The 23,686-nt window shown below is 43.1% G+C and overlaps 1 protein-coding gene across 1 annotated transcript in view; it reads right to left on the bottom strand.

Moving 5' to 3' along the window:
• TDP1 (tyrosyl-DNA phosphodiesterase 1) overlaps positions 1-23,686 on the bottom strand; it is a 202,058-nt gene that overhangs the window by 123,388 nt on the left and 54,984 nt on the right. The window contains exons 9-13 of the mRNA XM_068254565.1: positions 22,374-22,452; positions 20,978-21,163; positions 13,916-13,964; positions 10,353-10,419; positions 8,933-9,040 (exon numbers count right to left, since the gene is read on the bottom strand). Coding sequence (XP_068110666.1) covers positions 8,933-9,040; positions 10,353-10,419; positions 13,916-13,964; positions 20,978-21,163; positions 22,374-22,452 — 489 coding nt within the window. The remainder of the gene's footprint in view (positions 1-8,932; positions 9,041-10,352; positions 10,420-13,915; positions 13,965-20,977; positions 21,164-22,373; positions 22,453-23,686) is intronic.

Genomic DNA, 23,686 nt, shown 5'->3' with positions numbered 1-23,686 from the left:
CAACAACCATGTTCTCAATGAACCCAAAAAACTCATTAATATCAAAGCTGAATATTTTTGAAAGTGGTTTTTAGTTTGTTTTTAGTTTTAGCTATTATAGGGGGATATCTGTGTGTGCAGGTGACTATTACTGTGCATAATTATTAGGCAACTTAACAAAAAACAAATATATACCCATTTCAATTATTTATTTTTACCAGTGAAACCAATATAACATCTCAACATTCACAAATAGACATTTCTGACATTCAAAAACAAAACAAAAACAAATCAGTGACCAATATAGCCACCTTTCTTTGCAAGGACACTCAAAAGCCTGCCATCCATGGATTCTGTCAGTGTTTTGATCTGTTCACCATCAACATTGCGTGAAGCAGCAGCCACAGCCTCCCAGACACTGTTCAGAGAGGTGTACTGTTTTCCCTCCTTGTAAATCTCACATTTTATGATGGACCACAGGTTCAATGGGGTTCAGATCAGGTGAACAAGGTGGCCATGTCATTAGTTTTTCTTCTTTTATACCCTTTCTTGCCAGCCACGCTGTGGAGTACTTGGACGCGTGTGATGGAACATTGTCCTGCATGAAAATCATGTTTTTCTTGAAGGATGCAGACTTCTTCCTGTACCACTGCTTGAAGAAGGTGTCTTCCAGAAACTGGCAGTAGAACTGGGAGTTGAGCTTGACTCCATCCTCAACCCGAAAAGGCCCCACAAGCTCATCTTTGATGATACCAGCCCAAACCAGTACTCCACCTCCACCTTGCTGGCGTCTGAGTCGGACTGGAGCTCTCTGCCCTTTACCAATCCAGCCATGGGCCCATTCATCTGGCCCATCAAAACCTTAGAAAAATCAGTCTTGAGATATTTATTGGCCCAGTCTTGACGTTTAAGCTTGTGTGTCTTGTTCAGGGGTGGTGGTCGTCTTTCAGCCTTTCTTACCTTGACCATGTCTCTGAGTATTGCACACCTTGTGCTTTTGGGCACTCCAGTGATGTTGCAGCTCTAAAATATGGACAAACTGGTGGCAAGTGGCATCTTGGCAGCTGCACGCTTGACTTTTCTCAGTTCATGGGCAGTTATTTTGCGCCTTGGCTTTTCCACACGCTTCTTGCGACCCTGTTGACTATTTTGAATGAAACGCTTGATTGTTCGATGATCACGCTTCAGAAGCTTTGCAATTTTAAGAGTGCTGCATCCCTCTGCAAGATATCTCACTATTTTTTACTTCTCAGAGCCTGTCAAGTCCTTCTTTTGACCCATTTTGCCAAAGGAAAGGAAGTTGCCTAATAATTATGCACACCTGATATAGGGTGTTGATGTCATTAGACCACACCCCTTCTCATTACAGAGATGCACATCACCTAATATGCTTAATTGGTAGTAGGCTTTCGAGCCTATACAGCTTGGAGTAAGACAACATGCATAAAGAGGATGATGTGGTCAAAATACTCATTTGCCTAATAATTCTGCACTCCCTGTATTAGTCTTTCTTAAAGAGGATCTGTAACATCAAAAGATCCCCTGGGGGGTACTCACCTCGGGTGGGGGAATCCTCTGGATCCTAATGAGGCTTCCCACGCCGTCCTCTGTCCCACGGGGGTCTCGCTGCAGCCCTCCGTACAAGATGACGTCATTATTTACCTTCCCGGCTCCTGCGCAGGCGGTCTCACGGCTGTCGGCTCCGAACTACACGGAAATACCCGATCGCCGTCGGGTCTGCTCGACTGCGCAGGCGCAAGTTTCCAGCGCCTGCGCAGTAGAGCGGACCCGACTGAGATCGGGTATTTCCGTGTAGTTCGGAGCGGAAAGCAGCCACAGCGCCCCCGCTGGAGCCAGCAAAGGTAAATATTGATTTTACAGTCGGGCCTGTCGCCGGCTGTTCGGAGGGCTGCAGCGAGACCCCCGTGGGACAGAGGACGGCGTGGGAAGCCTCATTAGGATCCCGAGGCTTCCCCCACCCAAGGTGAGTACCCCCCAGGGGATCTTTTTGAGGTTACAGAGCCTCTTTAACAATCTATTTATTTGCCACAGCTTAGAAGAACTTTAAGAAACTTTACACATGCCAGGCTTTCTGATGTGAAATACACATCTTAAAAGTAGGAACCCAAGAGGTTAAACACAGTCTAAGGTATTCACAGGAAGCCTTGTTTGTTCCGCTCTCGCTGCTGCTGCCTGGGGAGAGATCTCACTGCATCTCCATTAACTAGCTCTTATCGCTCTCTTATCACCTCTTCAAAGCAAGCTGTATGCTCCGAGCCATTACTGCCTGCCCTAATCTTTATGAATTGACATTTACTGACGTGTTGAAGGTGTTTACCGCACAAGTCAGTAATTTACCTCACTGCTCGGGAATTTCAGCTTTTCATACAGTAACCGCTTTTATGAACTGACATTTTGCTAAGTGACCGGTAAAGTCAGCTGTTTTCAGCATTACCGCATCGACCCCTATTGTAGATTGAAGTTTTGAGCGAACAGTATTTAACACTGGTATATACACCTGATAAATGTTATACAAGATTAATTGTGAAGACGCGAGTGTTAATAGATATGGATGTCATTGAGTTGAGAAAGTGTGCGATATGCACTCAGCACTCTGTATTATATATTTAGGATACAGTCTAACCAGCAAGCTCCTGGTGAACCAGAACTCATTGGAGTGTGTGAGGGGCTACAATGTTCCTAAAAGTCCCCTTACTAAAATGTTATGGTAAAAAAAAAGTTTGCTTTCTTAAGGTAGCCATACACTGGTCGATTTGCCATCAGATCGACCAACAGATAGATCCCTCTCTGATTGAATCTGATCAGAGAGGGATCGTAAGGCTGCCTTTACTACAAACAGATTGTGAATCAATTTCAGCCTGAAACCGATCACAATCTGTGAAGCTGCCGGCAACCCCCTGCATGCATTACCTGCTCCGGCTGGCGCGACTCCCCCGGTCTCCGCTGTCTTCTTCTCCGCGCTGGTCTCCGGGTCCGGCTGGCTTGGCTTCACTGAACTTCCTGCCGGGGGAAGTTTAAGCAGTAGAGGGCGCTCTACTGTTTAAACTTCCTGCCGGGACAGGAAGTTCAGTGAAGCCAAGCCAGCCGGACCCGGAGACCAGCGCGGAGAAGAAGACAGCGGAGACCGGGGGAGTTGCGCCAGCGGAAACAGGTAATGTATTGCCGCTAGCGTCGGTCGTCGGGCATTCGAATTCCGCTATCGACGCACTCCCGCCGGCCATCGAGCAAAATCTTCCGCACGGACAGATCAACGGGAACGATTTATTTTGGATGGAAATCGATCGTTCTGTCAGCGTTTGCGCAACGATTTCACAGCAGATTCGATCACAGTGATCGCTGTATATCGGCGGGAAAATCGTTAGGTGTATGGGCTCCTGTAAAACAGAAAGAATTTGCGATAATTCAGGTCGGAGTGAGCTCGAGATGTCTCCCACAATGCATCACTGCTGAATATATGCAAATTAACCATTGTTGCCCTTAGAAGCTAACCACACCTCCAGATCCGCTGGAATGCAATGATGTCAGCTTGATAATTTGTACAGAGCCAGAATAATCCAACATGCATACAGATATTTAGGATACGTACTTCAGTAAGCACATTGTCCATTGTGTATATGGTGTTATCTGTCAATTATCTTTATCAAAGCATCTCATATTTGCTCTGCTGATCAATAAATTCAAATTATTCAATTTCAAACTATGATGACAGCAACGCCCAATACAGGAGTACGGCGATGAATCTATTCACACTGTTGGCAATACAAAGTGCGATGAGCTTGAAAAAAACAAACAATAAAATAAACAAACAAACAAACAAAACAAATAAGGACTTAGCGAAAATGTCAAAACTGCTCTGGTTCATAAGGGGGAAACAAGGTCTAGATGCAATGTGGTTAAAGGAGCACTACAGCGAAAAACTGTAACATTTAAAATATGGGCAAATATATACAAATAAGAAGTATGTTTGTTCCAGAGTAAAATGAGCCATAAATTACATTTCTCTTATGTTGCTGTCACTTACAGTAGGTAGTAGAAATCTGACAGAAGTGACAGGTTTTGGACTAGTCCATTATTCTTTATAAAGATATTCCCGAAAAATATGTAAACAGCGATGCTGGCCAGCTTCCCTGCTCCCTACACAGTTTTTTTGGCAGTTGGACAGAGCAACTGCCATTCACTAAGTGCTTTTGAAAATAAATCTATCCCTGAGAATCCCCTATAAAGCGATGGGCTAGTCCAAAACTTGTCACTTCTGTCAGATTTCTGTAAGTGGCAGCAACATGGAAGAAAAGTAATTTATGGCTCATTTTACTCTGGAAAAAAATGTACTTTTTATTTGTATATGCTTGCACATATTTTAAATTTTACATTTTTTCGCTGTAGTGCCCCTTTAAACACACAGGGCATCACGGCTGCAGGCTTTCTGGTACGGCGCCTGTGCTCATCGATCCGCACCTCTCCGCTCTGTCTTCCGGCACTGTATACCTTCTTGTAAACTTGTTTTCAGAACTTCCTTCCAGATAAGCTATTCAAAGCATTCATACCGTTATTCAGCAACGTGCTCCCATCGACAGGGCCTCTCAGCCTTGAAGCAGCAGCGGCGGCGGCGTTCTGTACAAGCGCGATTGATTTATTTGCTTGATTCTGTTAACAAACAAACAGAACGGGAGACAGAAGAAGAACCCTGAAGAGCGGCGGAGGATCTGCCGTCATTTTCTGTACCTGAAGATTATGTCTCATTACCACGCTGGGCTTTTATTATAGACGGCGCAATTTAATCTGTCCATCAGTAATTCTTTCTTCTGCTCGCCGCACGGCGCAGAGGCTGATGGTGAATTTCCAGGCCAGGGCCGTCTGCGCCGCTTTCATCTCCCACTAATATCTCTGTGTGTTTTGTTCTTTTATGTGGCATCATCATCATCATCTGTATAATTTAAAAAGCTCCCGAAGACGCGACGCGCGGACGCCGAATCAAATGCCGGCGGATGCAAATGAACGTGTCCAGGTGAACCCGCAGAGTTTGGACTTCAAACATGGTTTGCCTCAGGGACTTGAGGCAAAGAGCTGGCGCTGGCCACGTACGTTCAATACGAATGTATGATAAGGTTACTGTCTCAAAAGGATTACCTAGATTAACACGGAGGCCCAAATCAATAGTCATGGTATTGCTGCATAATAATATTATGTATTTCTAAAGTGGTGCAGAAGACGTCAACAATATATTAAGTACTGTTCTGTCACTGACTGTCCTCAGAGGAGCTCACTATCTAATCCTATCACAGTTATAGTCTAATGCCCTACCATATTATGAATATGTATTTATATAGCACTGACATCTTCTGCAGCACTTTACAGAGTACATAGTCATGTCACCAACGGTCCCCAAAGGAGCTCACAATCTAATCCCCACCACAGTCATAGCCTAATGTCTCTGCCATATTATTATTTTGTATTTAGCACTGACATCTTCTGCAGCACTTTACACAGTATATAGTCACCATTATGCAATGGCAAACAGCCAATGAAAGTGGATTTTCCGTGCACATGTGCAGTATGACTTTCTGGGCACGGCAAGACTGACTCACTGGACCAAAGCAGTTAGTCTGATTATAGCCATAGATTTGTAAGGTAATTCAAAGAAAACAAAATCTACATCTATTGTCCATAATTAAAAATGCTCAGCTCTTAAAGGGATACTGTTGGGGGGTCAGGGGAAAATGAGTTGAAGTTACCCAGGGCTTCTAATGGTCCCCCGCAGACATCCTGTGTTGGTGCAGCCACTCACTGATGCTCCCGCCCCGCCTCCGGTTCACTTCTGAAATTTCAGAATTTAAAGTCTGAAAACCACTGCGCCTGCGTTGCCGTGTCCTCGATCCCCCTGATGTCATCAAGAGCGCACAGCGCAGGCCCAGTATGGTCTGTGTCTGCGCAGTACACTCCTGGTGACATCAGCGGGAGCGAGGACACGGGCGTGCAGGCGCAGTGGTTTTCTGACTTTAAAGTCTGAAATTCCAGAAGTGAACTGGAGGCGGGGCCGGAGCATTGGGGAGTGGCTGCGCCAACACAGAATGTCTTCGGGGGACCGTTAGAAGCCCCGGGTAAGTTCAGCTCATTTTCCCCCGACCTCCCTACAGTGTCCCTTTAATTAACTGGGTTCATGTAAAAACCTACAGCAGGATCCATTTTTACCAAAATCTGGAAGATCCAGAGGTTTCCTTCTTCTTAAATATATCTTTTTTGTTTTGTTCATTGCCACCTTAGTTTCTTTTTAAAGTGGACCTGAACTCTTGCACAGGACAGAAGGAGAACAGAGAGAAATGCACCCTGTATGTATTTAGAGTGTAGTCAGTCTAATTCCCCATAATTTGCAACGAATCACAAGTGGAATTTGATCTTTCAGCTTTGTTAGCTCAGGAATCTCGGCAGCCTCAGCAGTGCAGCTAATTTGTAAACAGTGGATCTTAAAGAGACTCCGTAACAAAAATTACATCCTGTTTTTTATCATCCTACAAGTTCCAAAAGCTATTCTAATGTGTTCTGGCTTACTGCAGCACGTTCTACTATCACCATCTCTGTAATAAATCAACTTATCTCTCTCTTGTCAGACTTGTCAGCCTGTGTCTGGAAGGCTGCCAAGTTCTTCAGTGTTGTGGTTCTGTGATGCATCTTCCCCCTCCTGGCCCCTCTATGCACACTGCCTGTGTATAATGATCTCTTGAGATTCAAAAGGAAGGATGTATACAGCCTGCTTGTGTATGAATGTATTTTCCATGTGTGGAAATACTGTACATCAACCTACTTCCTGTTTTGGTGGCCATTTTGTTTGTTTATAAACAAACTTTTTAAAACTGTTTTTAACCACTTTTAATGCGGCGAGGAGTGGCGAAATTGTGACAGAGGGTAATAGGAGATGTCCCCTAACGCACTGGTATGTTTACTTTTGTGCGATTTTAACAATACAGATTCTCTTTAACCCTATGTCTGCTTCCATGAAAGCAGGAAGTAATCAGAAGCTGTAGTGAAAACACTCCCGTTTCTCGATTTGACATCCCGTGATTAGTCGGTCAGCACTCCAGACGTGTAGCAATAGTAGAGAAGTAGACTGGCACAGTGAATATTATCAACGCTCTTATTTTTCATACACGACATATACAGCTGCGTATCAAAGCATATAGCTCCTTTCTCAAGCTCGGCTGTGTAAGGTCTGACATACAATGAAATCACAGCTCTTTATATAGTAGGCATGAATCAGGAAGTAGCCAATCAGCATTACACAAACCTCTAACCAATCACTATGGTCCGCTAACTATCGGACCTGATGGGGAACTTCTGTGGCTGCAACCTGATAGGACAGCCATGAATGGACCCTCCCAGTCACATACGTCAGGTGCAGTGTGAGCAGGGCATTTGAAAAACAAAAGAGCATTGAAATATTGACGGTCTACTTCTCTAATATGAAAGCAGGAAGTAGACAAACTGCAGATTTATTTCAGGATTTATATCAGCTGTAACAAATAAATGTTTTTCTTTAAACTATATTATGCTGGTGCCAGGCCTGGATTTACCTCAAAGCAGCCTATTGGCACAGATGTCCTGGCACCTCAGACTTCCCCCTCCAAGACCCTATAAACGCCAGCCGAACCGCACCGCAAGTGTGCTGTCTGACCAAGCTGTCACTTCTCCCTTAGTTCCCTTGCCCAGCATAGGTAGCCACAGATGTCTCTTATGCTGGATACACACCATGCGTTTCCGCGTTCGATGCATCCGTCAATACGCATCGATTCGATTATTTCCGACATGTCCGATTCAAGCTTCGATGGATCGTTACGTCGATTTGCCATACTTTACAAGACAATTGACCTAAAAATTATCGAAATGCGTTCGGAAATGCTCGGATATAATCGAATCGACGCGTATCGACGGACGCATTCGACGCGGAAACGCATGGTGTGTATTCAGCATTACTATTAGGTAGTCAGACGTACCCTCAATTATAAGTAGCTAGAGGTGCCCTTGACTAAAAGGTGATCTCATCAGTGGAATGGGTTAGTAATCTCTCATTTACACTCTGCTCCAGACACTGCATAGGGAAGGAGGGAGCGAGGCACTCATTGAGGGGAGTGAGACGCCTTTCTAAAATCAGGCGCCTGTAGGCATGTGCCTACAGTGCCTTATGCTAAACCCGGCCCTGGCTGGTGCTTATCTTTTAGAGCCGAGAGGAAGTGCTGAGTTCAGTCCACTTTACAGTGAGTCTGAAGACAGATTTAAAAATAAAAAAATTAAACAATACTCACCTAAGGAGAGGGAAGGCTCTGGGTCCTACAGAGCCTTCCCATTTCTCTCCTGGTCCCCTCGCTCCTGCACTGGCGACCCCATTAGCAGTACCTGACCGATGGGTCGGAGACTGCTCTCATCGATCAGAGACTGCTCTCTCTGCAGCTGCCCGAGGGTTTGGAAGTCATCCGGAGCACTTGGGAGTGAGTGAGCATGTTCCTGCATGTGCTGTACGGAGTGACCCATCTACAGGAGCACTCGGGGGAGCCAGCGCAGGAACAACGGGACTGTGAGAGGAACGGGGAGGCTTTATAGGACTCATTAGATGAGTATCTAAGTGTCTTTTTTTTTTTTTTTTTTTTTTAATCTGGCTTCAGACTCCCTTTAAGTCAGTGAAATTAGCTGTGACAGGCAGTGGCCAAACAATAAGGCAGAAGAGAAGAACTGCAGAGTGTTCTGGACAGCCTGTCTCATTTCAGCTGACCTCTGCAGTTTTTTATTGAACATCATAAAATAGTGTGATATTTAGAGACATTTTCGAGACATGCTGGATTTGCCTTGTTCAGTGGGGGAGGGACTCGGAGACAGAACATAAAACTGGGCCACGGTATATACGCTGTAAATGATCTCACAGGAGAAGCTCTGAGTGTTTTCCTACCTTGTGACGAGGAACCAGGCCAGCTCGCGGGAGTCTGGGGAGAGGCGCATGTAGGTTTTGATGTGAGGCATGGCTCTGCTGCGACCCGAAGTCTCTGCTTTCCACCTGCTGCAAAAACATCAGATCCGCGCGTTAACGAGGTCATGAGATGCTCGTGATGCTCACCGCATACAACGATTCACAGATTTCATGGCTGCCTCTGTTGCTATTGTGTGACTGTAATTCTATCATTCCAAGTACACCAAATCAAATGCAGAAAATACAAGAAGTCACGCCAAAGCAAACCTGAAAGGAAAATAAGCTCAAGAGATACTTAATTGCATGTGTGGCAGCAATAGCAGATTGAACATTTCCGAGGTCTCTTGGGCTCGGTATCCACTTGCTGCAAAAACGCAAGTGAAAGGAACCTGGCAGGGAATATAAAGAGGCCCAACCTCTTGCACAGCATACAATGGCAAGTCTTTACTACACATAAAAGTGTCTAATTAGTTCTTATCATCAGCTGTGCATAGACTGCAGGAGCTCTGCCAAGGCAACTGTCCCCATTATTATTATTTAGCATTTATATAGCGCCGACATCTTCCGCAGCGCTTTACAGAGTATATATAGGCTCGTCACCAACTGTCCCTCAGAGGAGCTCACAATCTAGACAAGACAAGACAAATAACATTTATATTGCGCTTTTCTCCTTGCGGACTCAAAGCGCCAGAGCAGCAGCCACTAGGGCGCGCTCTATTGGCAGTAGCAGTGTAAGGGAGACTTGCCAAAGGTCTCCTACTGAATTAGTGCTGGCTTACTGAACAGGCAGAGCCAAGATTCGAACCCTGGTCTCCTGTGTCAGAGGCAGAGCCCTTAACCATTACACCATCAGCCAAAATCTAATCCCTACTATAGTCATACGTCTATGTATGTATCGTGTAATGTATGTATCGTGGTCTAGGGCGAATTTTGGGGGATACCAATTAACTTATCTGTATGTTTTTGGTATGTGGGAGGTAACTGTAGTGCCCGGGGGAAACCCACGCAGACACAGGGAGAGCATACAAACTCCTTGCAGATATTGACCTGGCTGGGAATCGAACCGGGGACCCAGCGGAGCAAGGCGAGAGTGCTAACCGCTACGTCACTGTGCTGCCCACTACGCAACTGTGCTGCCCACTACGCCACTGTGTTGTGCCCCATACAGTGAATACTGAGGCTTAGCCCTGTTTTGTTCATAAAGTTTATCGTGCAGTGGCTAATTATTTAGAGCAGAGAGAAAATTCTGAATTCAGATCCACTTGAAGACCTTAAAGAGTGGCCAGTGTTGCGGGACAAGATGGCAGTAGCTCCGCATTTTTTTGTCGTTTTTTTAGAAAACTTTACTTACTAAAAAGAAAAGGTAAAGACAGACACAGTAGTGGTAGTAATGGTTACGTACTGGAAATAGGAATGGAGCCATGTCTGTTTCTGGGCAGTTTGGATGCCGTATGGTAATGAGCCGCCCGCTATAAAACAAAACGAAAATGACATCAGAGCGACCTTAGACAATATTTATGTGACAATAAGACCAATTAACACATGCAGAAATCAGGTGATCAAATGAAAGGGATGTGCAGAAATCAGGTGATCAAATGAAAGGGATGTGCAGGACTGGGGCTGAGATATTTTCAGACCTTATTTACAAAACACCGTTAGGCCTCAGACACACTATAAGTGTTTTTTTGGCCTCCAGAGCTTTCTGAAGGCTTTTTAAAAAACGCTACCATTGACTTCCATTAAAATCAAGGTAAAATCGCGACTGCGATAAAATCACACAATTTTATCACGATCACGATTTTACAGCGGTTTTAAAGGAAGTCAATGGGAGCCTTTTCTAAAAAGCTCTCAGAAAAAAAGCGCTTATAGTGTGTCTGAGCCTTTAGACTGGAGACCCACTGTAGAGCGTTTTTAAAGGATACCCGAACTGACATGTGACATAATGAGATAGACATGTGTATGTACAGTGCCTAGCACACAAATAACTATACGGTGTTCCTTTTTTTTCTTCCTCTGCCTGAAAGAGTTAAATATCAGGTATGTAAGTGGCTGACTCAGTCCTGACCCAGACAGGAAGTGACTACAGTGTGACCCTCCCAGATAAGAAATTCCACTTTTTATCTCGTTCTTGCCCTCAGAAGCCATTTTCTGCTAGGAAAGTGTTTTATAGTCGGAATTTCTTACCAGTGAAGGTCACACTGTAGTCACTTCCTGTCTGAGTCAGGACTGAGTCAGCCACTTACATGCCTGATATTTAACCATTTCTGACAGAGAAAGGAAAAAGGAACACAGTATACTTATTTGTGTGCTAGGCACTGTACATACACAGGTCTATCTCATCATGTCACATGCCAGTTCGGGTATCCTTTAAGGTAGTTTCCTTTTTAAAGGATACCCGAGGTGACATGATGAGCACACAAATAACTATGCTGTGTTCCTTTTTTTTCTTTCTCTGCCTGAAAGAGATAGATATCAGGTATGTATCAGTCCTGACTCAGACAGGAAGTGACTACAATGTGACCCTCACTGATAAGAAATTCCAACTATAAAACACTTTGCTAGCAGAAAATGGATTCTGAGAGCAGGAAAGAGATAAAAAGGTCAATAGTTCATAGATTTTAGCTCTGGCATACTTCAATGAATTTGTCATTGAGCAAAAACAATAAACACAGTTAAAACATAAAAAGTAGATTTAAACATAAAATAAAACTGTGGAATATCTTAAAAAGTCATTTTTTAGGAGAAGGAAGATAGATACAATTGTTTATTTCATTAGTTTATTTTTGCCTCGGGTGTCCTTTAAAAAGAATGCTTCTATTGACTTACATTAAAACCGTGGCAAAATTGCTGCATGAGATACAGTTCCAACTGTCCTGTGTCCTGATCACCCCTCCCAGTTGCTAGACAAAGAAAACAACATCATCCGAAAACCCATCATGCTTTGCACAGTATCTGGGGAAAAATGCCCGGGCAGTTTTCTTTGATGGGGTGGAGCTTAGCTTCTGTGCAGCCAAAAATGAGGCTTGGATAAGAAAAACAAAGTTCTGATGCTGTGAAACTGTTAAAGAAACACCAAGCCCTTTCGTTGCTGCTGAGTTGATGATTAGTCTGGAGGTTCACTTTGATAAAGCTTTACAGTAAACAACAGCCCCCCCCCCCCCCCCAAAAAAAAAAGCGGGATGCTAAATCCGTTTACTAAAAGCAACGCATCTTAAGAACTTAAAAACAATAAAGTATAAACAACAATAACTAACACCTGGTTTCCCTTAGCTGTGTTGTCCACTGACGTACAGTGGAGTCTGCAGGCATCTGCTGCATAGTAATATTCTATCCTCCAGATGTTCTTCTGCCATCAGGAAATTATTACGAGAATCTGGCAATATTGGTAGGGTAAGAACTTTTGCACGCACGCAGGTGACGAATAACGAAGACACTCTTACAGGATGCCTTCTTCTGCTTCCCCGTGCGGCCGTTGCCATGACACTTGAGTGCCGAGCTCTACTACTTATGCAGCAAATAAATTATCTGATCTGCAAATGTTTTCTCTACAGCACAGCTCAAAAATGTAAAATTAGAGAAAGAGCGACGAGGTGAGATCACACGGGCGGGATCTGTCATTGTCACTTTTTTCTTACGCTTGCCTGAAACTATGGCAACAGCATATGGCTTGGTGTAGCAACATATGGATTGGTGTACAATGCTGGCAGAGTACTGTACTGATCTGTCTATCTGTGCTACTTGCGTAAGGCCTGGCATCCACTGTAAGTAGCCATTGTGCTTTGAGTAACGTTTGTTTCCGCAAGATTTTGGATAATTTTAAAGAGAATCTGTAATGTAAAACAAACCTTATGGAGGATACTTACCACCGGAGGGGGAAGCCTCTGGATCCTAACGAGGCTTCCCCAGTCCTCCTCTATCCTTCCGATCAAAAGCGTCAGGAATCCCCGAGGTGCGGCGAGGTTAATACTTACCTACGCGATCCTGCACAGGCGCAGTAGCAGCTCTTCATTCGAGTACAGTGGAAATAGCTGAACCCGATCGCATCCACTCTACTGCGCAGGTGCAAGTCCTTTGTGCCTGTGCAATAGAGCGATACGATCGGGCTCAGCTATTTCTGCCTAGCCCAAAAGAAGGGTCGCTACTGTGCCTGTGCTGGATCCTGGAGAGGTAAAAATATCACCGCTTGTCGGGGGTTTTGGGGAGCCAGCACTGGTTTCCCTGAAGCTACAGAGGTCAGGAAAGCCTCACTGGGACACTGAGGCTTCCCCCTCCTGAGGTAAGTATCCCCCAGAGGGTTTTTTGGTTACAGGATCTCTTTAAAGTGCTTTTTAAAGGATCACTATAGTGAAAAACTGTAAAATGTAAAATACAAACATATAAGATGTATATTTCTCCCAGAGTAAAATTCAGTATAAATTATTTTTTTCCTATGTTGTCGTCACTCACAGTAGGGAGTAAAAAGCTGACATATCTGACAGATTTTGGACTACTGGTAGTCCATCTCCTTATGGGAGATTCTCAGGATTGAGTTTAGTCTTTACAAAAGCATTCCCAAGAAAACATATACAAAGATGTCAGCCAGTTTCCCTAGATGTAATTTAGCAGCTAGACCAGCTCTGGATAAATTATGACCGGCGTGCACTGAACATCCGGCGTATTACTCACTGGCTGCCAGCGTGTGGTACGCTGGTGTGTCATGTGATGCGTGTCACGTGATGGCATGTTATTATGGAGACGCAACGTAGGAAGCACTATGTATAGGGCAAGAGGACAGTCCCGCGGCCCAACTGCAAACATCCCACGGACCAGCGGGAGCCGCGGACCACAGGTTGGGACCCTAACCTGTGGTCTACAGGATAGAAAACTCCCTCCAAATATTTTTTTTTAATGTTATTATGGTAGCTAAGGCTTGAAATGATGAGTTGATGAGTTTAGAGCATCTGTAAAGATTAGGCAGTCACTTACCGGGGTATCCTTCCAGACTGGTCCTGACGTTGTCCACTGAGGGGTAGATCTGGAAAAGACAAAGCAATATTAGTCAAATCAGGACTGGTGTGCCTAAGCTGAGGGTGGAAACATCAACAGGGATGGTCAATGAGATGCAAAAGTTATGCAAATACACATATGTTAGGAATTAGGTCTTTTAGGGAAACTATATGCAAACCAAGAAGAAGCTGCTAGAACTGAGTATGGAATAACAGACTCACAATTGGTAAAGCAGTATATAGTCTCCTTACTTATTTAACTTGTACAGGTAGTCCCCGACTTACGAACGCCCGACTTACGAACGACCCGCCAATAGATTCTGTGTTTCCATGGGAACAAGTAAAAAAAAAAATTCAAATTGGATTTCTAGTTTTTGAGAAAACCGATTTTAAAAAATGCAAAGAAAAAATGGCTTTTAAACTTGTATAAGCAGGTACAGAGGGCAGAGGTGACACCGAGGGGGGCACTGGAGGCACAGGGGGGCACAGAGGAGTTACATGGGACAGAGATGGCACAATGTTCTGACTATTAGGGCCCTTTTCCACTAGAGCGATTGTGATTGCTGAATCGCAAAATCGCAAATCGCTAGTGATTTTTAAATCGCTAGAGTTGTTACTTTATCATAGAAATCACGAGAAGTATTTTCCACTACAGGGATTCGATTTGGAAATCGCTAATCGCAAATCGCAATCGCTTGCTGGAGCGATTTTTACAATGATAATGCAATGCAAATGAAAATCACAAATCGCAATCGCATAACAGAATTAATGAAAAATCACAATCGCAATCGCTGGCGTTTGTGATTTGTGATTGTGATTGCTAGTGGAAAAGGGCCCTCAGGGCCCTTTTCCACTAGCAATCGCAATCACAAATCACAAACGCCAGTGATTGCGATTTTTCATTAATTCTGTTATGCGATTGCGATTTGCGATTTTCATTTGCTTTGTATTATCATTGTAAAAATCGCTCCAGCAAGCGATTGCGATTTGCGATTAGCAATTTCCAAATCGAATCACTGTAGTGGAAAATACTTCTCATGCTTTGTATGATAAAGTAACAACCCTAGCGATTTAAAAATCACTAGTGATTTGCGATTTTGCGATTCAGCAATCACAATCGCTCTAGTGGAAAAGGGCCCTCAAGAACAGTTTCAGGTTAAGAATGAACCTACACAGTCCCTATCTCGTTTGTTAACCGGGGACTACCTGTATACCGAATATGTAATGCAGACAGCTAGTTTAAATGAGTCACACATGCTGGAATTAAAAAAGGGGCAGGAATATTAACAATCTGACACGTCAACGATACCATTCTGATGGCTAAAATTGAGAAAGAAATAAAGAATCTAGTCATGAATGTCAAACAAGAAAGTGCCAAAGCTGGTCTACTGCTTAACATCAAGAAAATGAAAGTCATGTTATCTGCTTCAATGTATGTATTTGTGTATGTATTTGCCACGATCACTCGAAAACGGCTTGACCGATTTGAACGAAACTTGGTATACAGATCCCTTACTACCTGGGATGATATGTTCTGGGGGTCTCGCGTCCCCCTGCTTACCTGGGCGGAGCTACAAACAGCAAATCAGATTTCACCTATTCATGTCAATGGAAAAAATAGAAAAGTCTGCCATTCTCGCAGTGATCAAGCCAGAGTCCCCACACTTGGCACTGTTTTTCACTTGGTGACCGAGGTTACAAATCCAGGAAAAGTGGGCGGAGCATAAAACAGCCAATCAAATTTCAGCCATTCATTTTTAATGGGAAAATGTAAACTGCAGCCATTCTTAGACTGTTAATCGCAGGGTTCACAAACTTGGCACACTTGGTCACTGGGTGAATGAGATTAAGATTCAGAAAAGTGGGTGGAGCCTACAGCAGCCAATCAAAATTCATCTATCGATTTTCAAGGGGAATATTTAAACTGCTGCCATCCTTACACGGTTTATGGCAGAGGCTTCAAAATTGCTAGTTGGTCATTGGGTGACTGGGGTCCAAATTCACTAAAGGGTCAGGGCCACAAACAGCCAATCAAATTTCCTTGCTGGATAAACTGCTTCCATTCACACATTTTTAATGCCAGGAACCCAAAAGCTCACAAACTTGGTCATTGCCACTCAGTGTCAAGATTACAAAAACTGAGTGGAGTCAAAAACAGATTTCTCTTGGAAAATGTAAACTGCAGCTCTTCTTCACTGTTAATGACAGGGTTCTCAAACTTTGCACAGTTGGGCACTGGGTGACTGGGATTAATATTCAGAAAAGTGTGTGGAGCCTAAAAAAGCCAATCATAAAGAGGGCGGAGCTAAAAACAAGTTTCACCGGTCAAATATAAACTGCAGCCATTCTTACACGGTTAATGGCAGGGTTCTCAAACTTTGCACAGTTTGTTACTAGGTGACTGGAATTAATATTCAGAAAAGTGGGTGGAGCCTAAAAAAGCCAATCAATATTCACCTGTTCATTTTCAAGGGGTACATTAACCACTTCATCCACAGGTCAGTAGATATACGTCCTCTGGGACTTCATCTAAGCCACAGGTCAGTAGATATACGTCTTGTAGCAGAAGCAGTGCTGTGCAGGATTGGGCTTGCTCCTGTGCATATTTCTGCCACTATTTGATGCAGGACTAATTGGTGAATGGGAATATAAGTTTCCTGAGCTAATGAGATTGATTTTTACTATTAAAAATACTTGTATTTTCTCATTTCATAGTGAAAAACACACTTTGTAGCACTATTTCAGAATCAAATATCTTCACCATAAATTGTGACAGGAACATAATCGAAGTTTTGTGATAAGCGGTTAGAATAGCCAAACAAAATGTGTGTTTTTTTTATCGACAGTAGCACTTTTTATTTTTAAACTGGAATTGGTAAAACTGAGAAATACATGTTTTTTCTATTTTTTTCTTTGTTTTCCCATTAAAATTCATAGAAATCAAAATTGTTTGAGGGAAAAAAATGGCATACAATGAAAGTCTAGTTTGTCTTGAAAAAAACCAATATATATTTCATTTCTGTGTCATAAGTAGGGATAAAGTTATTTCTGATTAAATAGGGACATAGCTAAACTGTCAAAACTGCTCTGGTCAATAAGTTGAAAACAAGGTCTGGATGCGAAGTGGTTAAAATTACTGCCTTTCTTGCACTGTTAATGGCACAAGCCTCAAACCTGGTACAGTTGGTCATTGGGTCACTGGGGTTGAAATTCAGAAAAGGGGGCGGGGCCACAGACAATCAGATTTGTTTTTATCGATGTCAAGGTCCCGAAAGCTCACAAACTTGGTCAATGAGTGACTGTGTGTCCAGGTTACAAAAAGTGGGCAGAGCCAAAAACAAATTTCACTAGGAAAATATAAACTGCAGGCCTTCTTACACTGTTAATGGCAGGGTTCTCAAACTTTGCCCAGAGGGTCACTGGGTGACTGAGATTAATAGACATTTAAGTGGGTGGAGTTGCCATCAAAATTCCACTGTTGATTTTCGAGGGGAATATTTAAATTGCTGCCATTTTTACACTGTTAATAGCAGATGCCTCAACCTGCTACAGTCAGTCATTGGGTGACTGGGGTTCAAATGCTGGAGAGGGGCGGAGTCACAAACCGCCAATCTATAATAATAATTTCTATGAGCATATACAAATTATTGATGCCAAAGCTCACAAACTTGGTCATTGAGTGTTTGTGTGTTAGTGTTAGAAAAAGTGGGCGGAGCCGACACCAGACAAATATATACCCGAGCAACGCCGAGTCATCCGCTAGTGTTAACCACTTTGTCCTCCTTGACGTATAAAAACCATCAAGGAGGACAGGCGCGCTCCCGCGGCCGATCGCGCGTGTGCACGCGCACTCCCGGCCGCGGATTCGGTAGCCACGGAATCAATGTATTGGGCTATGAAGCCCGATCACTGATTCCTCTCCCCCGCTGAAAAAGCGACAGCTTCTCTCGGAAGCTTCGCTTTTTCTGAAGCTATGTCCCTCTAAGCGTACATTGTACGCTTAGAGTGACGTCATGTAAACAAACTCAAGATTGCCATCTTGTGGCCAAAAAGTAAAACTACAAGTAAAAGTTAAAAAACATTACAATACACAAATATTTTCCCAAATAAAACACTTTTATATCCCACCTTCCCAAAAATGCCCACATAAAATGTTTAATAAAGAAAAAAAAAAAAAAAGCATTACTATAAAAAAATAAAAAAAAACACCACATAAATATTTACCTAAGGGTCTAAACTTTTTAAATATCTATATAAAGATGAAATATTTCTCTCTATTTTTTTTTTATAAGCTTGTAAATAGTGATGAATGCAAAACGGAGAAAATGTTCTTTTATTTCCAAATAAAATATTGTCGCGATACATTGTGATAGAGACATAATTTAAACGGTGAAATAACCGTGACAAATGGGCAATTACAATACGTGGGTTTTAATTATGGAGGCATGTATTATTTTAATACTATAATGGCCGAAAACTGACAAATAATGAATTTTCTCATTTTTTTTTTCTTATTCTTACTGTTAAAATGCATTTACAGTAAGGTAGCTCTTAGCAAAATGTACCCCCCAAAGAAAGCCTAATTGGTGGCGGAAAAAACAAGATATAGATCAGTTCATTGTGATAAGTAGTGATAAAGTTATAGGCTAATTAATAGGAGGTGAACATTGCTCGGATGCATAAAGTGAAAACGACTGAGAGCTTAAGTGGTTAATATAATCAGCATTCACTTCTGTGATTTGATGTTCCTCTCAAGGTGGCCACACACCATACATTGTTTTAAATATCTGTTCAATTTAAGAATTGCAATCAATTTTTCTGACTGATTGTAACATTTCAAAAATATGACCAACGTACCACACACCTATGTAAAATTTTTCCCCCAATTATGATAAAAATGATTGGAAGAAAATTGCTAGGGTGTGTATATTAATAAATTGACAATTTAACACACACCATACAATCTTTAGAAAAATTGAAGAAAAAATGTCTAGCATTCCGGATCGATAAAAATTAACAAAAAAAAAAAAAAAAAAAAAAAAAAAAAAAAAAAAAAAAACGGAAATCCGATTAGATTTTTCAGTCGAATGAAAAAAAAAAAAAAAAGCTTTCGATTTTTTCGGGAAATCCGAGCATAATTATTAAATTGCCGTAAAATCGGATAATTTTATTGTATCGTGTGTGGCCACCTTCAGGTTTCTCACTGGCATCGATAGATATTTTTTAAAGAGGTACTGTAATGAAGGAAAAAAAAATAATGAATAAAATTGCATATTTTTTTTACAATATTCATTTATAAATTATTTAAATTAATATTGGCATAAAAAATTAAATGACTGGAAAGAATAAATAGTTTAAATTTAATGCAAATTGGGAAAGAATAAATAGTTTAAATTTAATGCAAATTGTATAGAGCCGGCAAATCGAAATTGGCAGGAAGTATGTTTGTTTAGCTCAGTTTCAAGCCGCATCCAAATTTGCAGGAAATTTGCATGCAATTCAGAATTAGTGGCTTCTCATTGGTCACCCCTAGCTGTGGAGTCTGGCTAGCCCAGGCATGGGCAAACTCGGCCCTCCAGCTGTTACGGAACTACAAGTCCCACAATGCATTTGCCTTTATGAGTCATGACTGTGGCTGTCAGGCTCCTGCAATGCATTGTGGGACTTGTAGTTCCTTTACAGCTGGAGGGCTAAGTTTGCCCATGCCTGCCGCTAGCCTGATCTAGCTGGCCTTATCTACTATACACAAAAGTGGGATTGTTACTACTGAAAGCAATCTTCACTACAGACATAAAAGCAGATGACATCATACAGCTAAACCATTTACCATATTTTTCAGAATATAAGACACACCTAGGTTTACAGGGCAAAAACATATACTAAACCTGATGTGTCCAAGTTCCACAAGCGTCTTATAGATGTTCTCTCCCAATCATTGTCCTCATATATCCCCTTCTGTCCTCCTTCGGTCCCCGTGTGTCCCACAATGCCCCCTATGTCCCCGTGTCCTCTTCTGGTCCCCGTGTCGTCCTTTGCCCCTGAGCCTCCACTTCTATTGCCCTGTGTGGTCCTCCGGCCCCCTCCTCTTCCCTGTGTATCGCCCTGTGTTCCTTCTGTAACCCTTTGACCCCTCCTGTTCCCCTGTGTATCCTTGTGTCCCCTCCTGTTCCCCTATCCCCGTCTAAAACTCTGATCTCTCCTGTTTCCTGTGTCCCCTCCTGTTCCCACCTGTTACCCTGTGTCCCCTCCTGTAACCCTTTGACCTCTCCTGTTCCCCTGTGTATCCCTGTGTCCCCTCCTGGAACCCTTTGACCTGTCCTGTTCCCCTGTGTACCCCTGTGTCCCCTCCTGTTTTCCTGTGTGCCCTCCTGTAACACTGTGTATTCCTGTGCCCCCGCCTGTTCCCGTGTCCCCGCCTAAAACCCTTTGACCTCTCCTGTTCCCCTGTATCCCCTCCTGTAACCCTATGACCCCTCCTGTTCCCCTGTGTATCCCTGTGTCCCCTCCTGTGTGGTACTCCGGCCCCACCTCTTCCGCTCCCCACGCGTAAAATCAATTAGCAGCAGCATCAGCTCACCTCACCAGTGATTAGTGATGAGTGCAGACCTCTCCTCGTCCCCGTGGCTCCCCCTAGTAAAAGCTTCTGCTGATGAGGAGAGGTCTGTGCTCATCCCTGGTATCGGTTTTGAGGTGAGCCACACTGTCGCTAACTGATTTTACACATGGAAAGTGGAGGAGGGGAGACCGAAGGACCACACAGGGGGACAGGGAGTCCCTGATGTCGCATCGGGTCGTATCGGCGGGCGATCGCAAGTCGGGGACTCCTGTCTTTGGAATAAAAGTCACAGGGAGTTTTTCTCCACATTTTTGGGGGAGAAAAAGTGCTTCTTATATTACGAAAAAATACATATTACTACAAGTGCTTCTATTCACACTATGGTACAATAAATCTCTGTAGAAATAAAAGGAGCACAGGCTCTGGGCATGAAGGGGATTCCTGCAGTGACGCACTATGAGACTCCATGAATTATTCAGTAAATACCAGCTGCAGCGGATTCTCTGCTTTCGGCAAAGTCTTCATACCCTTCCCCAACGTCTTCAGACTCTCGCTGAACTCGGAATGCAGCCACTTGCTTTGGTCCGTTCCCATTGAGCCAATACTAGAAAATTGTCCAATCACAGGCCACGCCTCCACGCCTGAGATCAGGCTGCCCTTTTCTCGTAATAGCTGAAGAATAAGAAGGCAGGAGGAGGTGTATTATGCAGGCTACAGTTATGCATTGTGCTATAGGGTAGTAAGGGATGCAAATTAGAAATCCAAGACAGCCAATCACAAAAGCAATCACACAGAATGGGAAGAGGACCTGTCCTATCAGGCTTACAATCTAATAGCTGGGGAACACAGGATACAGTAGGAAGAGGACCTGTCCAATCAGGCTTACAATCTAAGAGGTGGGGAACGCATGATACAGTAGGAGGTAAAGAGGGCCTGTCCCATCAGGCTTACACTGTAAGAGGTGAGGGATAGAAAGGTACAGTAGGAAGGAAGGGGACCTGTTCCATCAGGCTTACAATCTAAGAGGTGGGGGAACACAGGATACAGTAGGAGGGAAAGAGGACCTGTCCCATCAGGCTTACAATCTAAGAGGTGGGGGAACACCGGATACAGTAGGAGGGAAAGAGGACCTGTCCCATCAGGCTTACAATCTAAGAGGTGGGGGAACACAGGATACAGTAGGAGAGAAGAGGACCTGTCCCATCAGGCTTACAATCTAAGAGGTGGGGGAACACAGGATACAGTAGGAGGGGGAGAGGACCAGACCCATCAGGCTTACAATCTAAGAGGTACATATTATTATTATTTAGTATTTATATAGCGCCGACATATTACGAAGCGGTGTAGTGTGTATATATATATATATATATATATATATATATATATATATATATATATATATGTGTATATATATATATATATATATATATATATATATATATATATATATATACACATATATATATATATATATATATATATATATATATATATATATATATATATATATCTTGTCACTAACTGTCCCTCAAAGGAGCTCACAATCTAATCCCTACCATTGCCATATGTCTATATTATGTAGTGTAAGTACTGCAGTCTAGGGCCAATTTTTAGGGGGAGCCAATTAACTTATCCATATGTTTTTGGAATGTGGGAGGAAACCGGAGTGCCTGGAGGAAACCCACGCAGACACGGAGAGAACATACAAACTCTTTGCAGATAGTGCCCTGGCTGGGACTCAAACCAGGGACCCAGCGCTGCAAGGCGAGAAAGCTAACCACTAAGCCACCGTGCTGCCCATAATGAACTGTATAAATGTGTTAAAGATGAACGAAGCCTTACTGGGCGACTTCCTCTCCCTCTACAAATTAGGAGATCGTACCTTTCTCAATCGCAGATGGCCCCATTTTTCTTTATCATGCCCTTGATATCTTCCGGGTGTTGATCCGACCAGATAGACCCTAAAATTGTAACAGTGGATCAGTGGATGTGTGATAATTAAAAAATTGTAATAAAACAGGAATTACTGTCCAAAACTTGTTGGTAAAAGTTTCAGAGCAGTCAAGATTACACCGCAGACTATAAGCGACAAGTACAGAAGAAACAAGTCATTAACAGTGCAATTTAGAAACACCGCAATAAACAAACATCTTACATTAAAATCTTACAGTTTTCTACCATTAGTGCCCTTTAAAATTGTAACTTAAAGGACTACTATCGCAAAAAAGGCCGTCCTACTTACCGGTAGTAGTGTTTCGGCGAATACTCCAGGACAGCTCACCTGAGATTACCATTGAGTCCCTCCCCTATGGAAACAAATGCAAATTAAATCAATCAATCAATCAGCCCTTGGTCTCACCCTATATAGCCAGTCCCCTCCTTCCCATCATCAGTTCAATAGAAGAGTATCTAGCTCAACCCATTCTGTCTTTAATTATTTATTTCTCTGACATACGCAAAATTAGGGCTGGGTACTAAGGCAGCTGTCTTGGAGTATTCGCCGAAACACTACTACCGGTAAGTAGGACGGCCTTTCTCTCATCATACTCCAGGACAGCTCACCTGAGACCAGCGAGAACTCTTTACCTTAGGGTGGGATGACTGCCTGAAGCACCTTGCGTCCAAATGTCTGATCCTGGCTGGATAGCAACTCCACACGATAGTGCTTCACAAATGTCGAATGTCCCGACCATGTAGCTGCCTTGCATATCTGGTCTAATGTTGCTCCTGATCTTTCTGCCCAGGAGGCTGCCAAGGACCTCGTAGAATGTGCTCTTATGTTTGTGGGTATATCACTACCTGACTCCTTATAAGCTAAACCTATAACCTCCCTGATCCATCTGGCTATGGAACTTCTTGAAGCCTGTAACCCCTTACGGCTACATGAAAATAAAACAAACAGATGGCTGGACCTTCTCCACTGCCGTGTCCTGTGTAAGTAGGTAATAATCGCCTGTCTTACATCTAGATTTGCCAACCTCCTTTCCTTATCATTCTTAGGATCTGTGGAAAAAGATGGTAAAATAATTTCCTGAGCTCTATGGAACCCTGTGACTACCTTTGGTAGGTATGTTGGGTCTGGCCGGAAGACTATTCTGTCTGGGTGGATTATCATATAAGGATCCTTTATTGACAAGGACTGTATGTCTCCCACTCTCCTTGCTGTTGTAATGGCGACTAAGAAGGCTACCTTTA

This window comes from Hyperolius riggenbachi, chromosome 9, assembly GCF_040937935.1.
Source record: "Hyperolius riggenbachi isolate aHypRig1 chromosome 9, aHypRig1.pri, whole genome shotgun sequence".
Lineage (NCBI taxonomy): Eukaryota > Metazoa > Chordata > Amphibia > Anura > Hyperoliidae > Hyperolius > Hyperolius riggenbachi.
The sequence above is the reverse complement of the archived record's forward strand: the minus strand, read 5'-3'. Positions and strand labels throughout refer to the sequence as shown.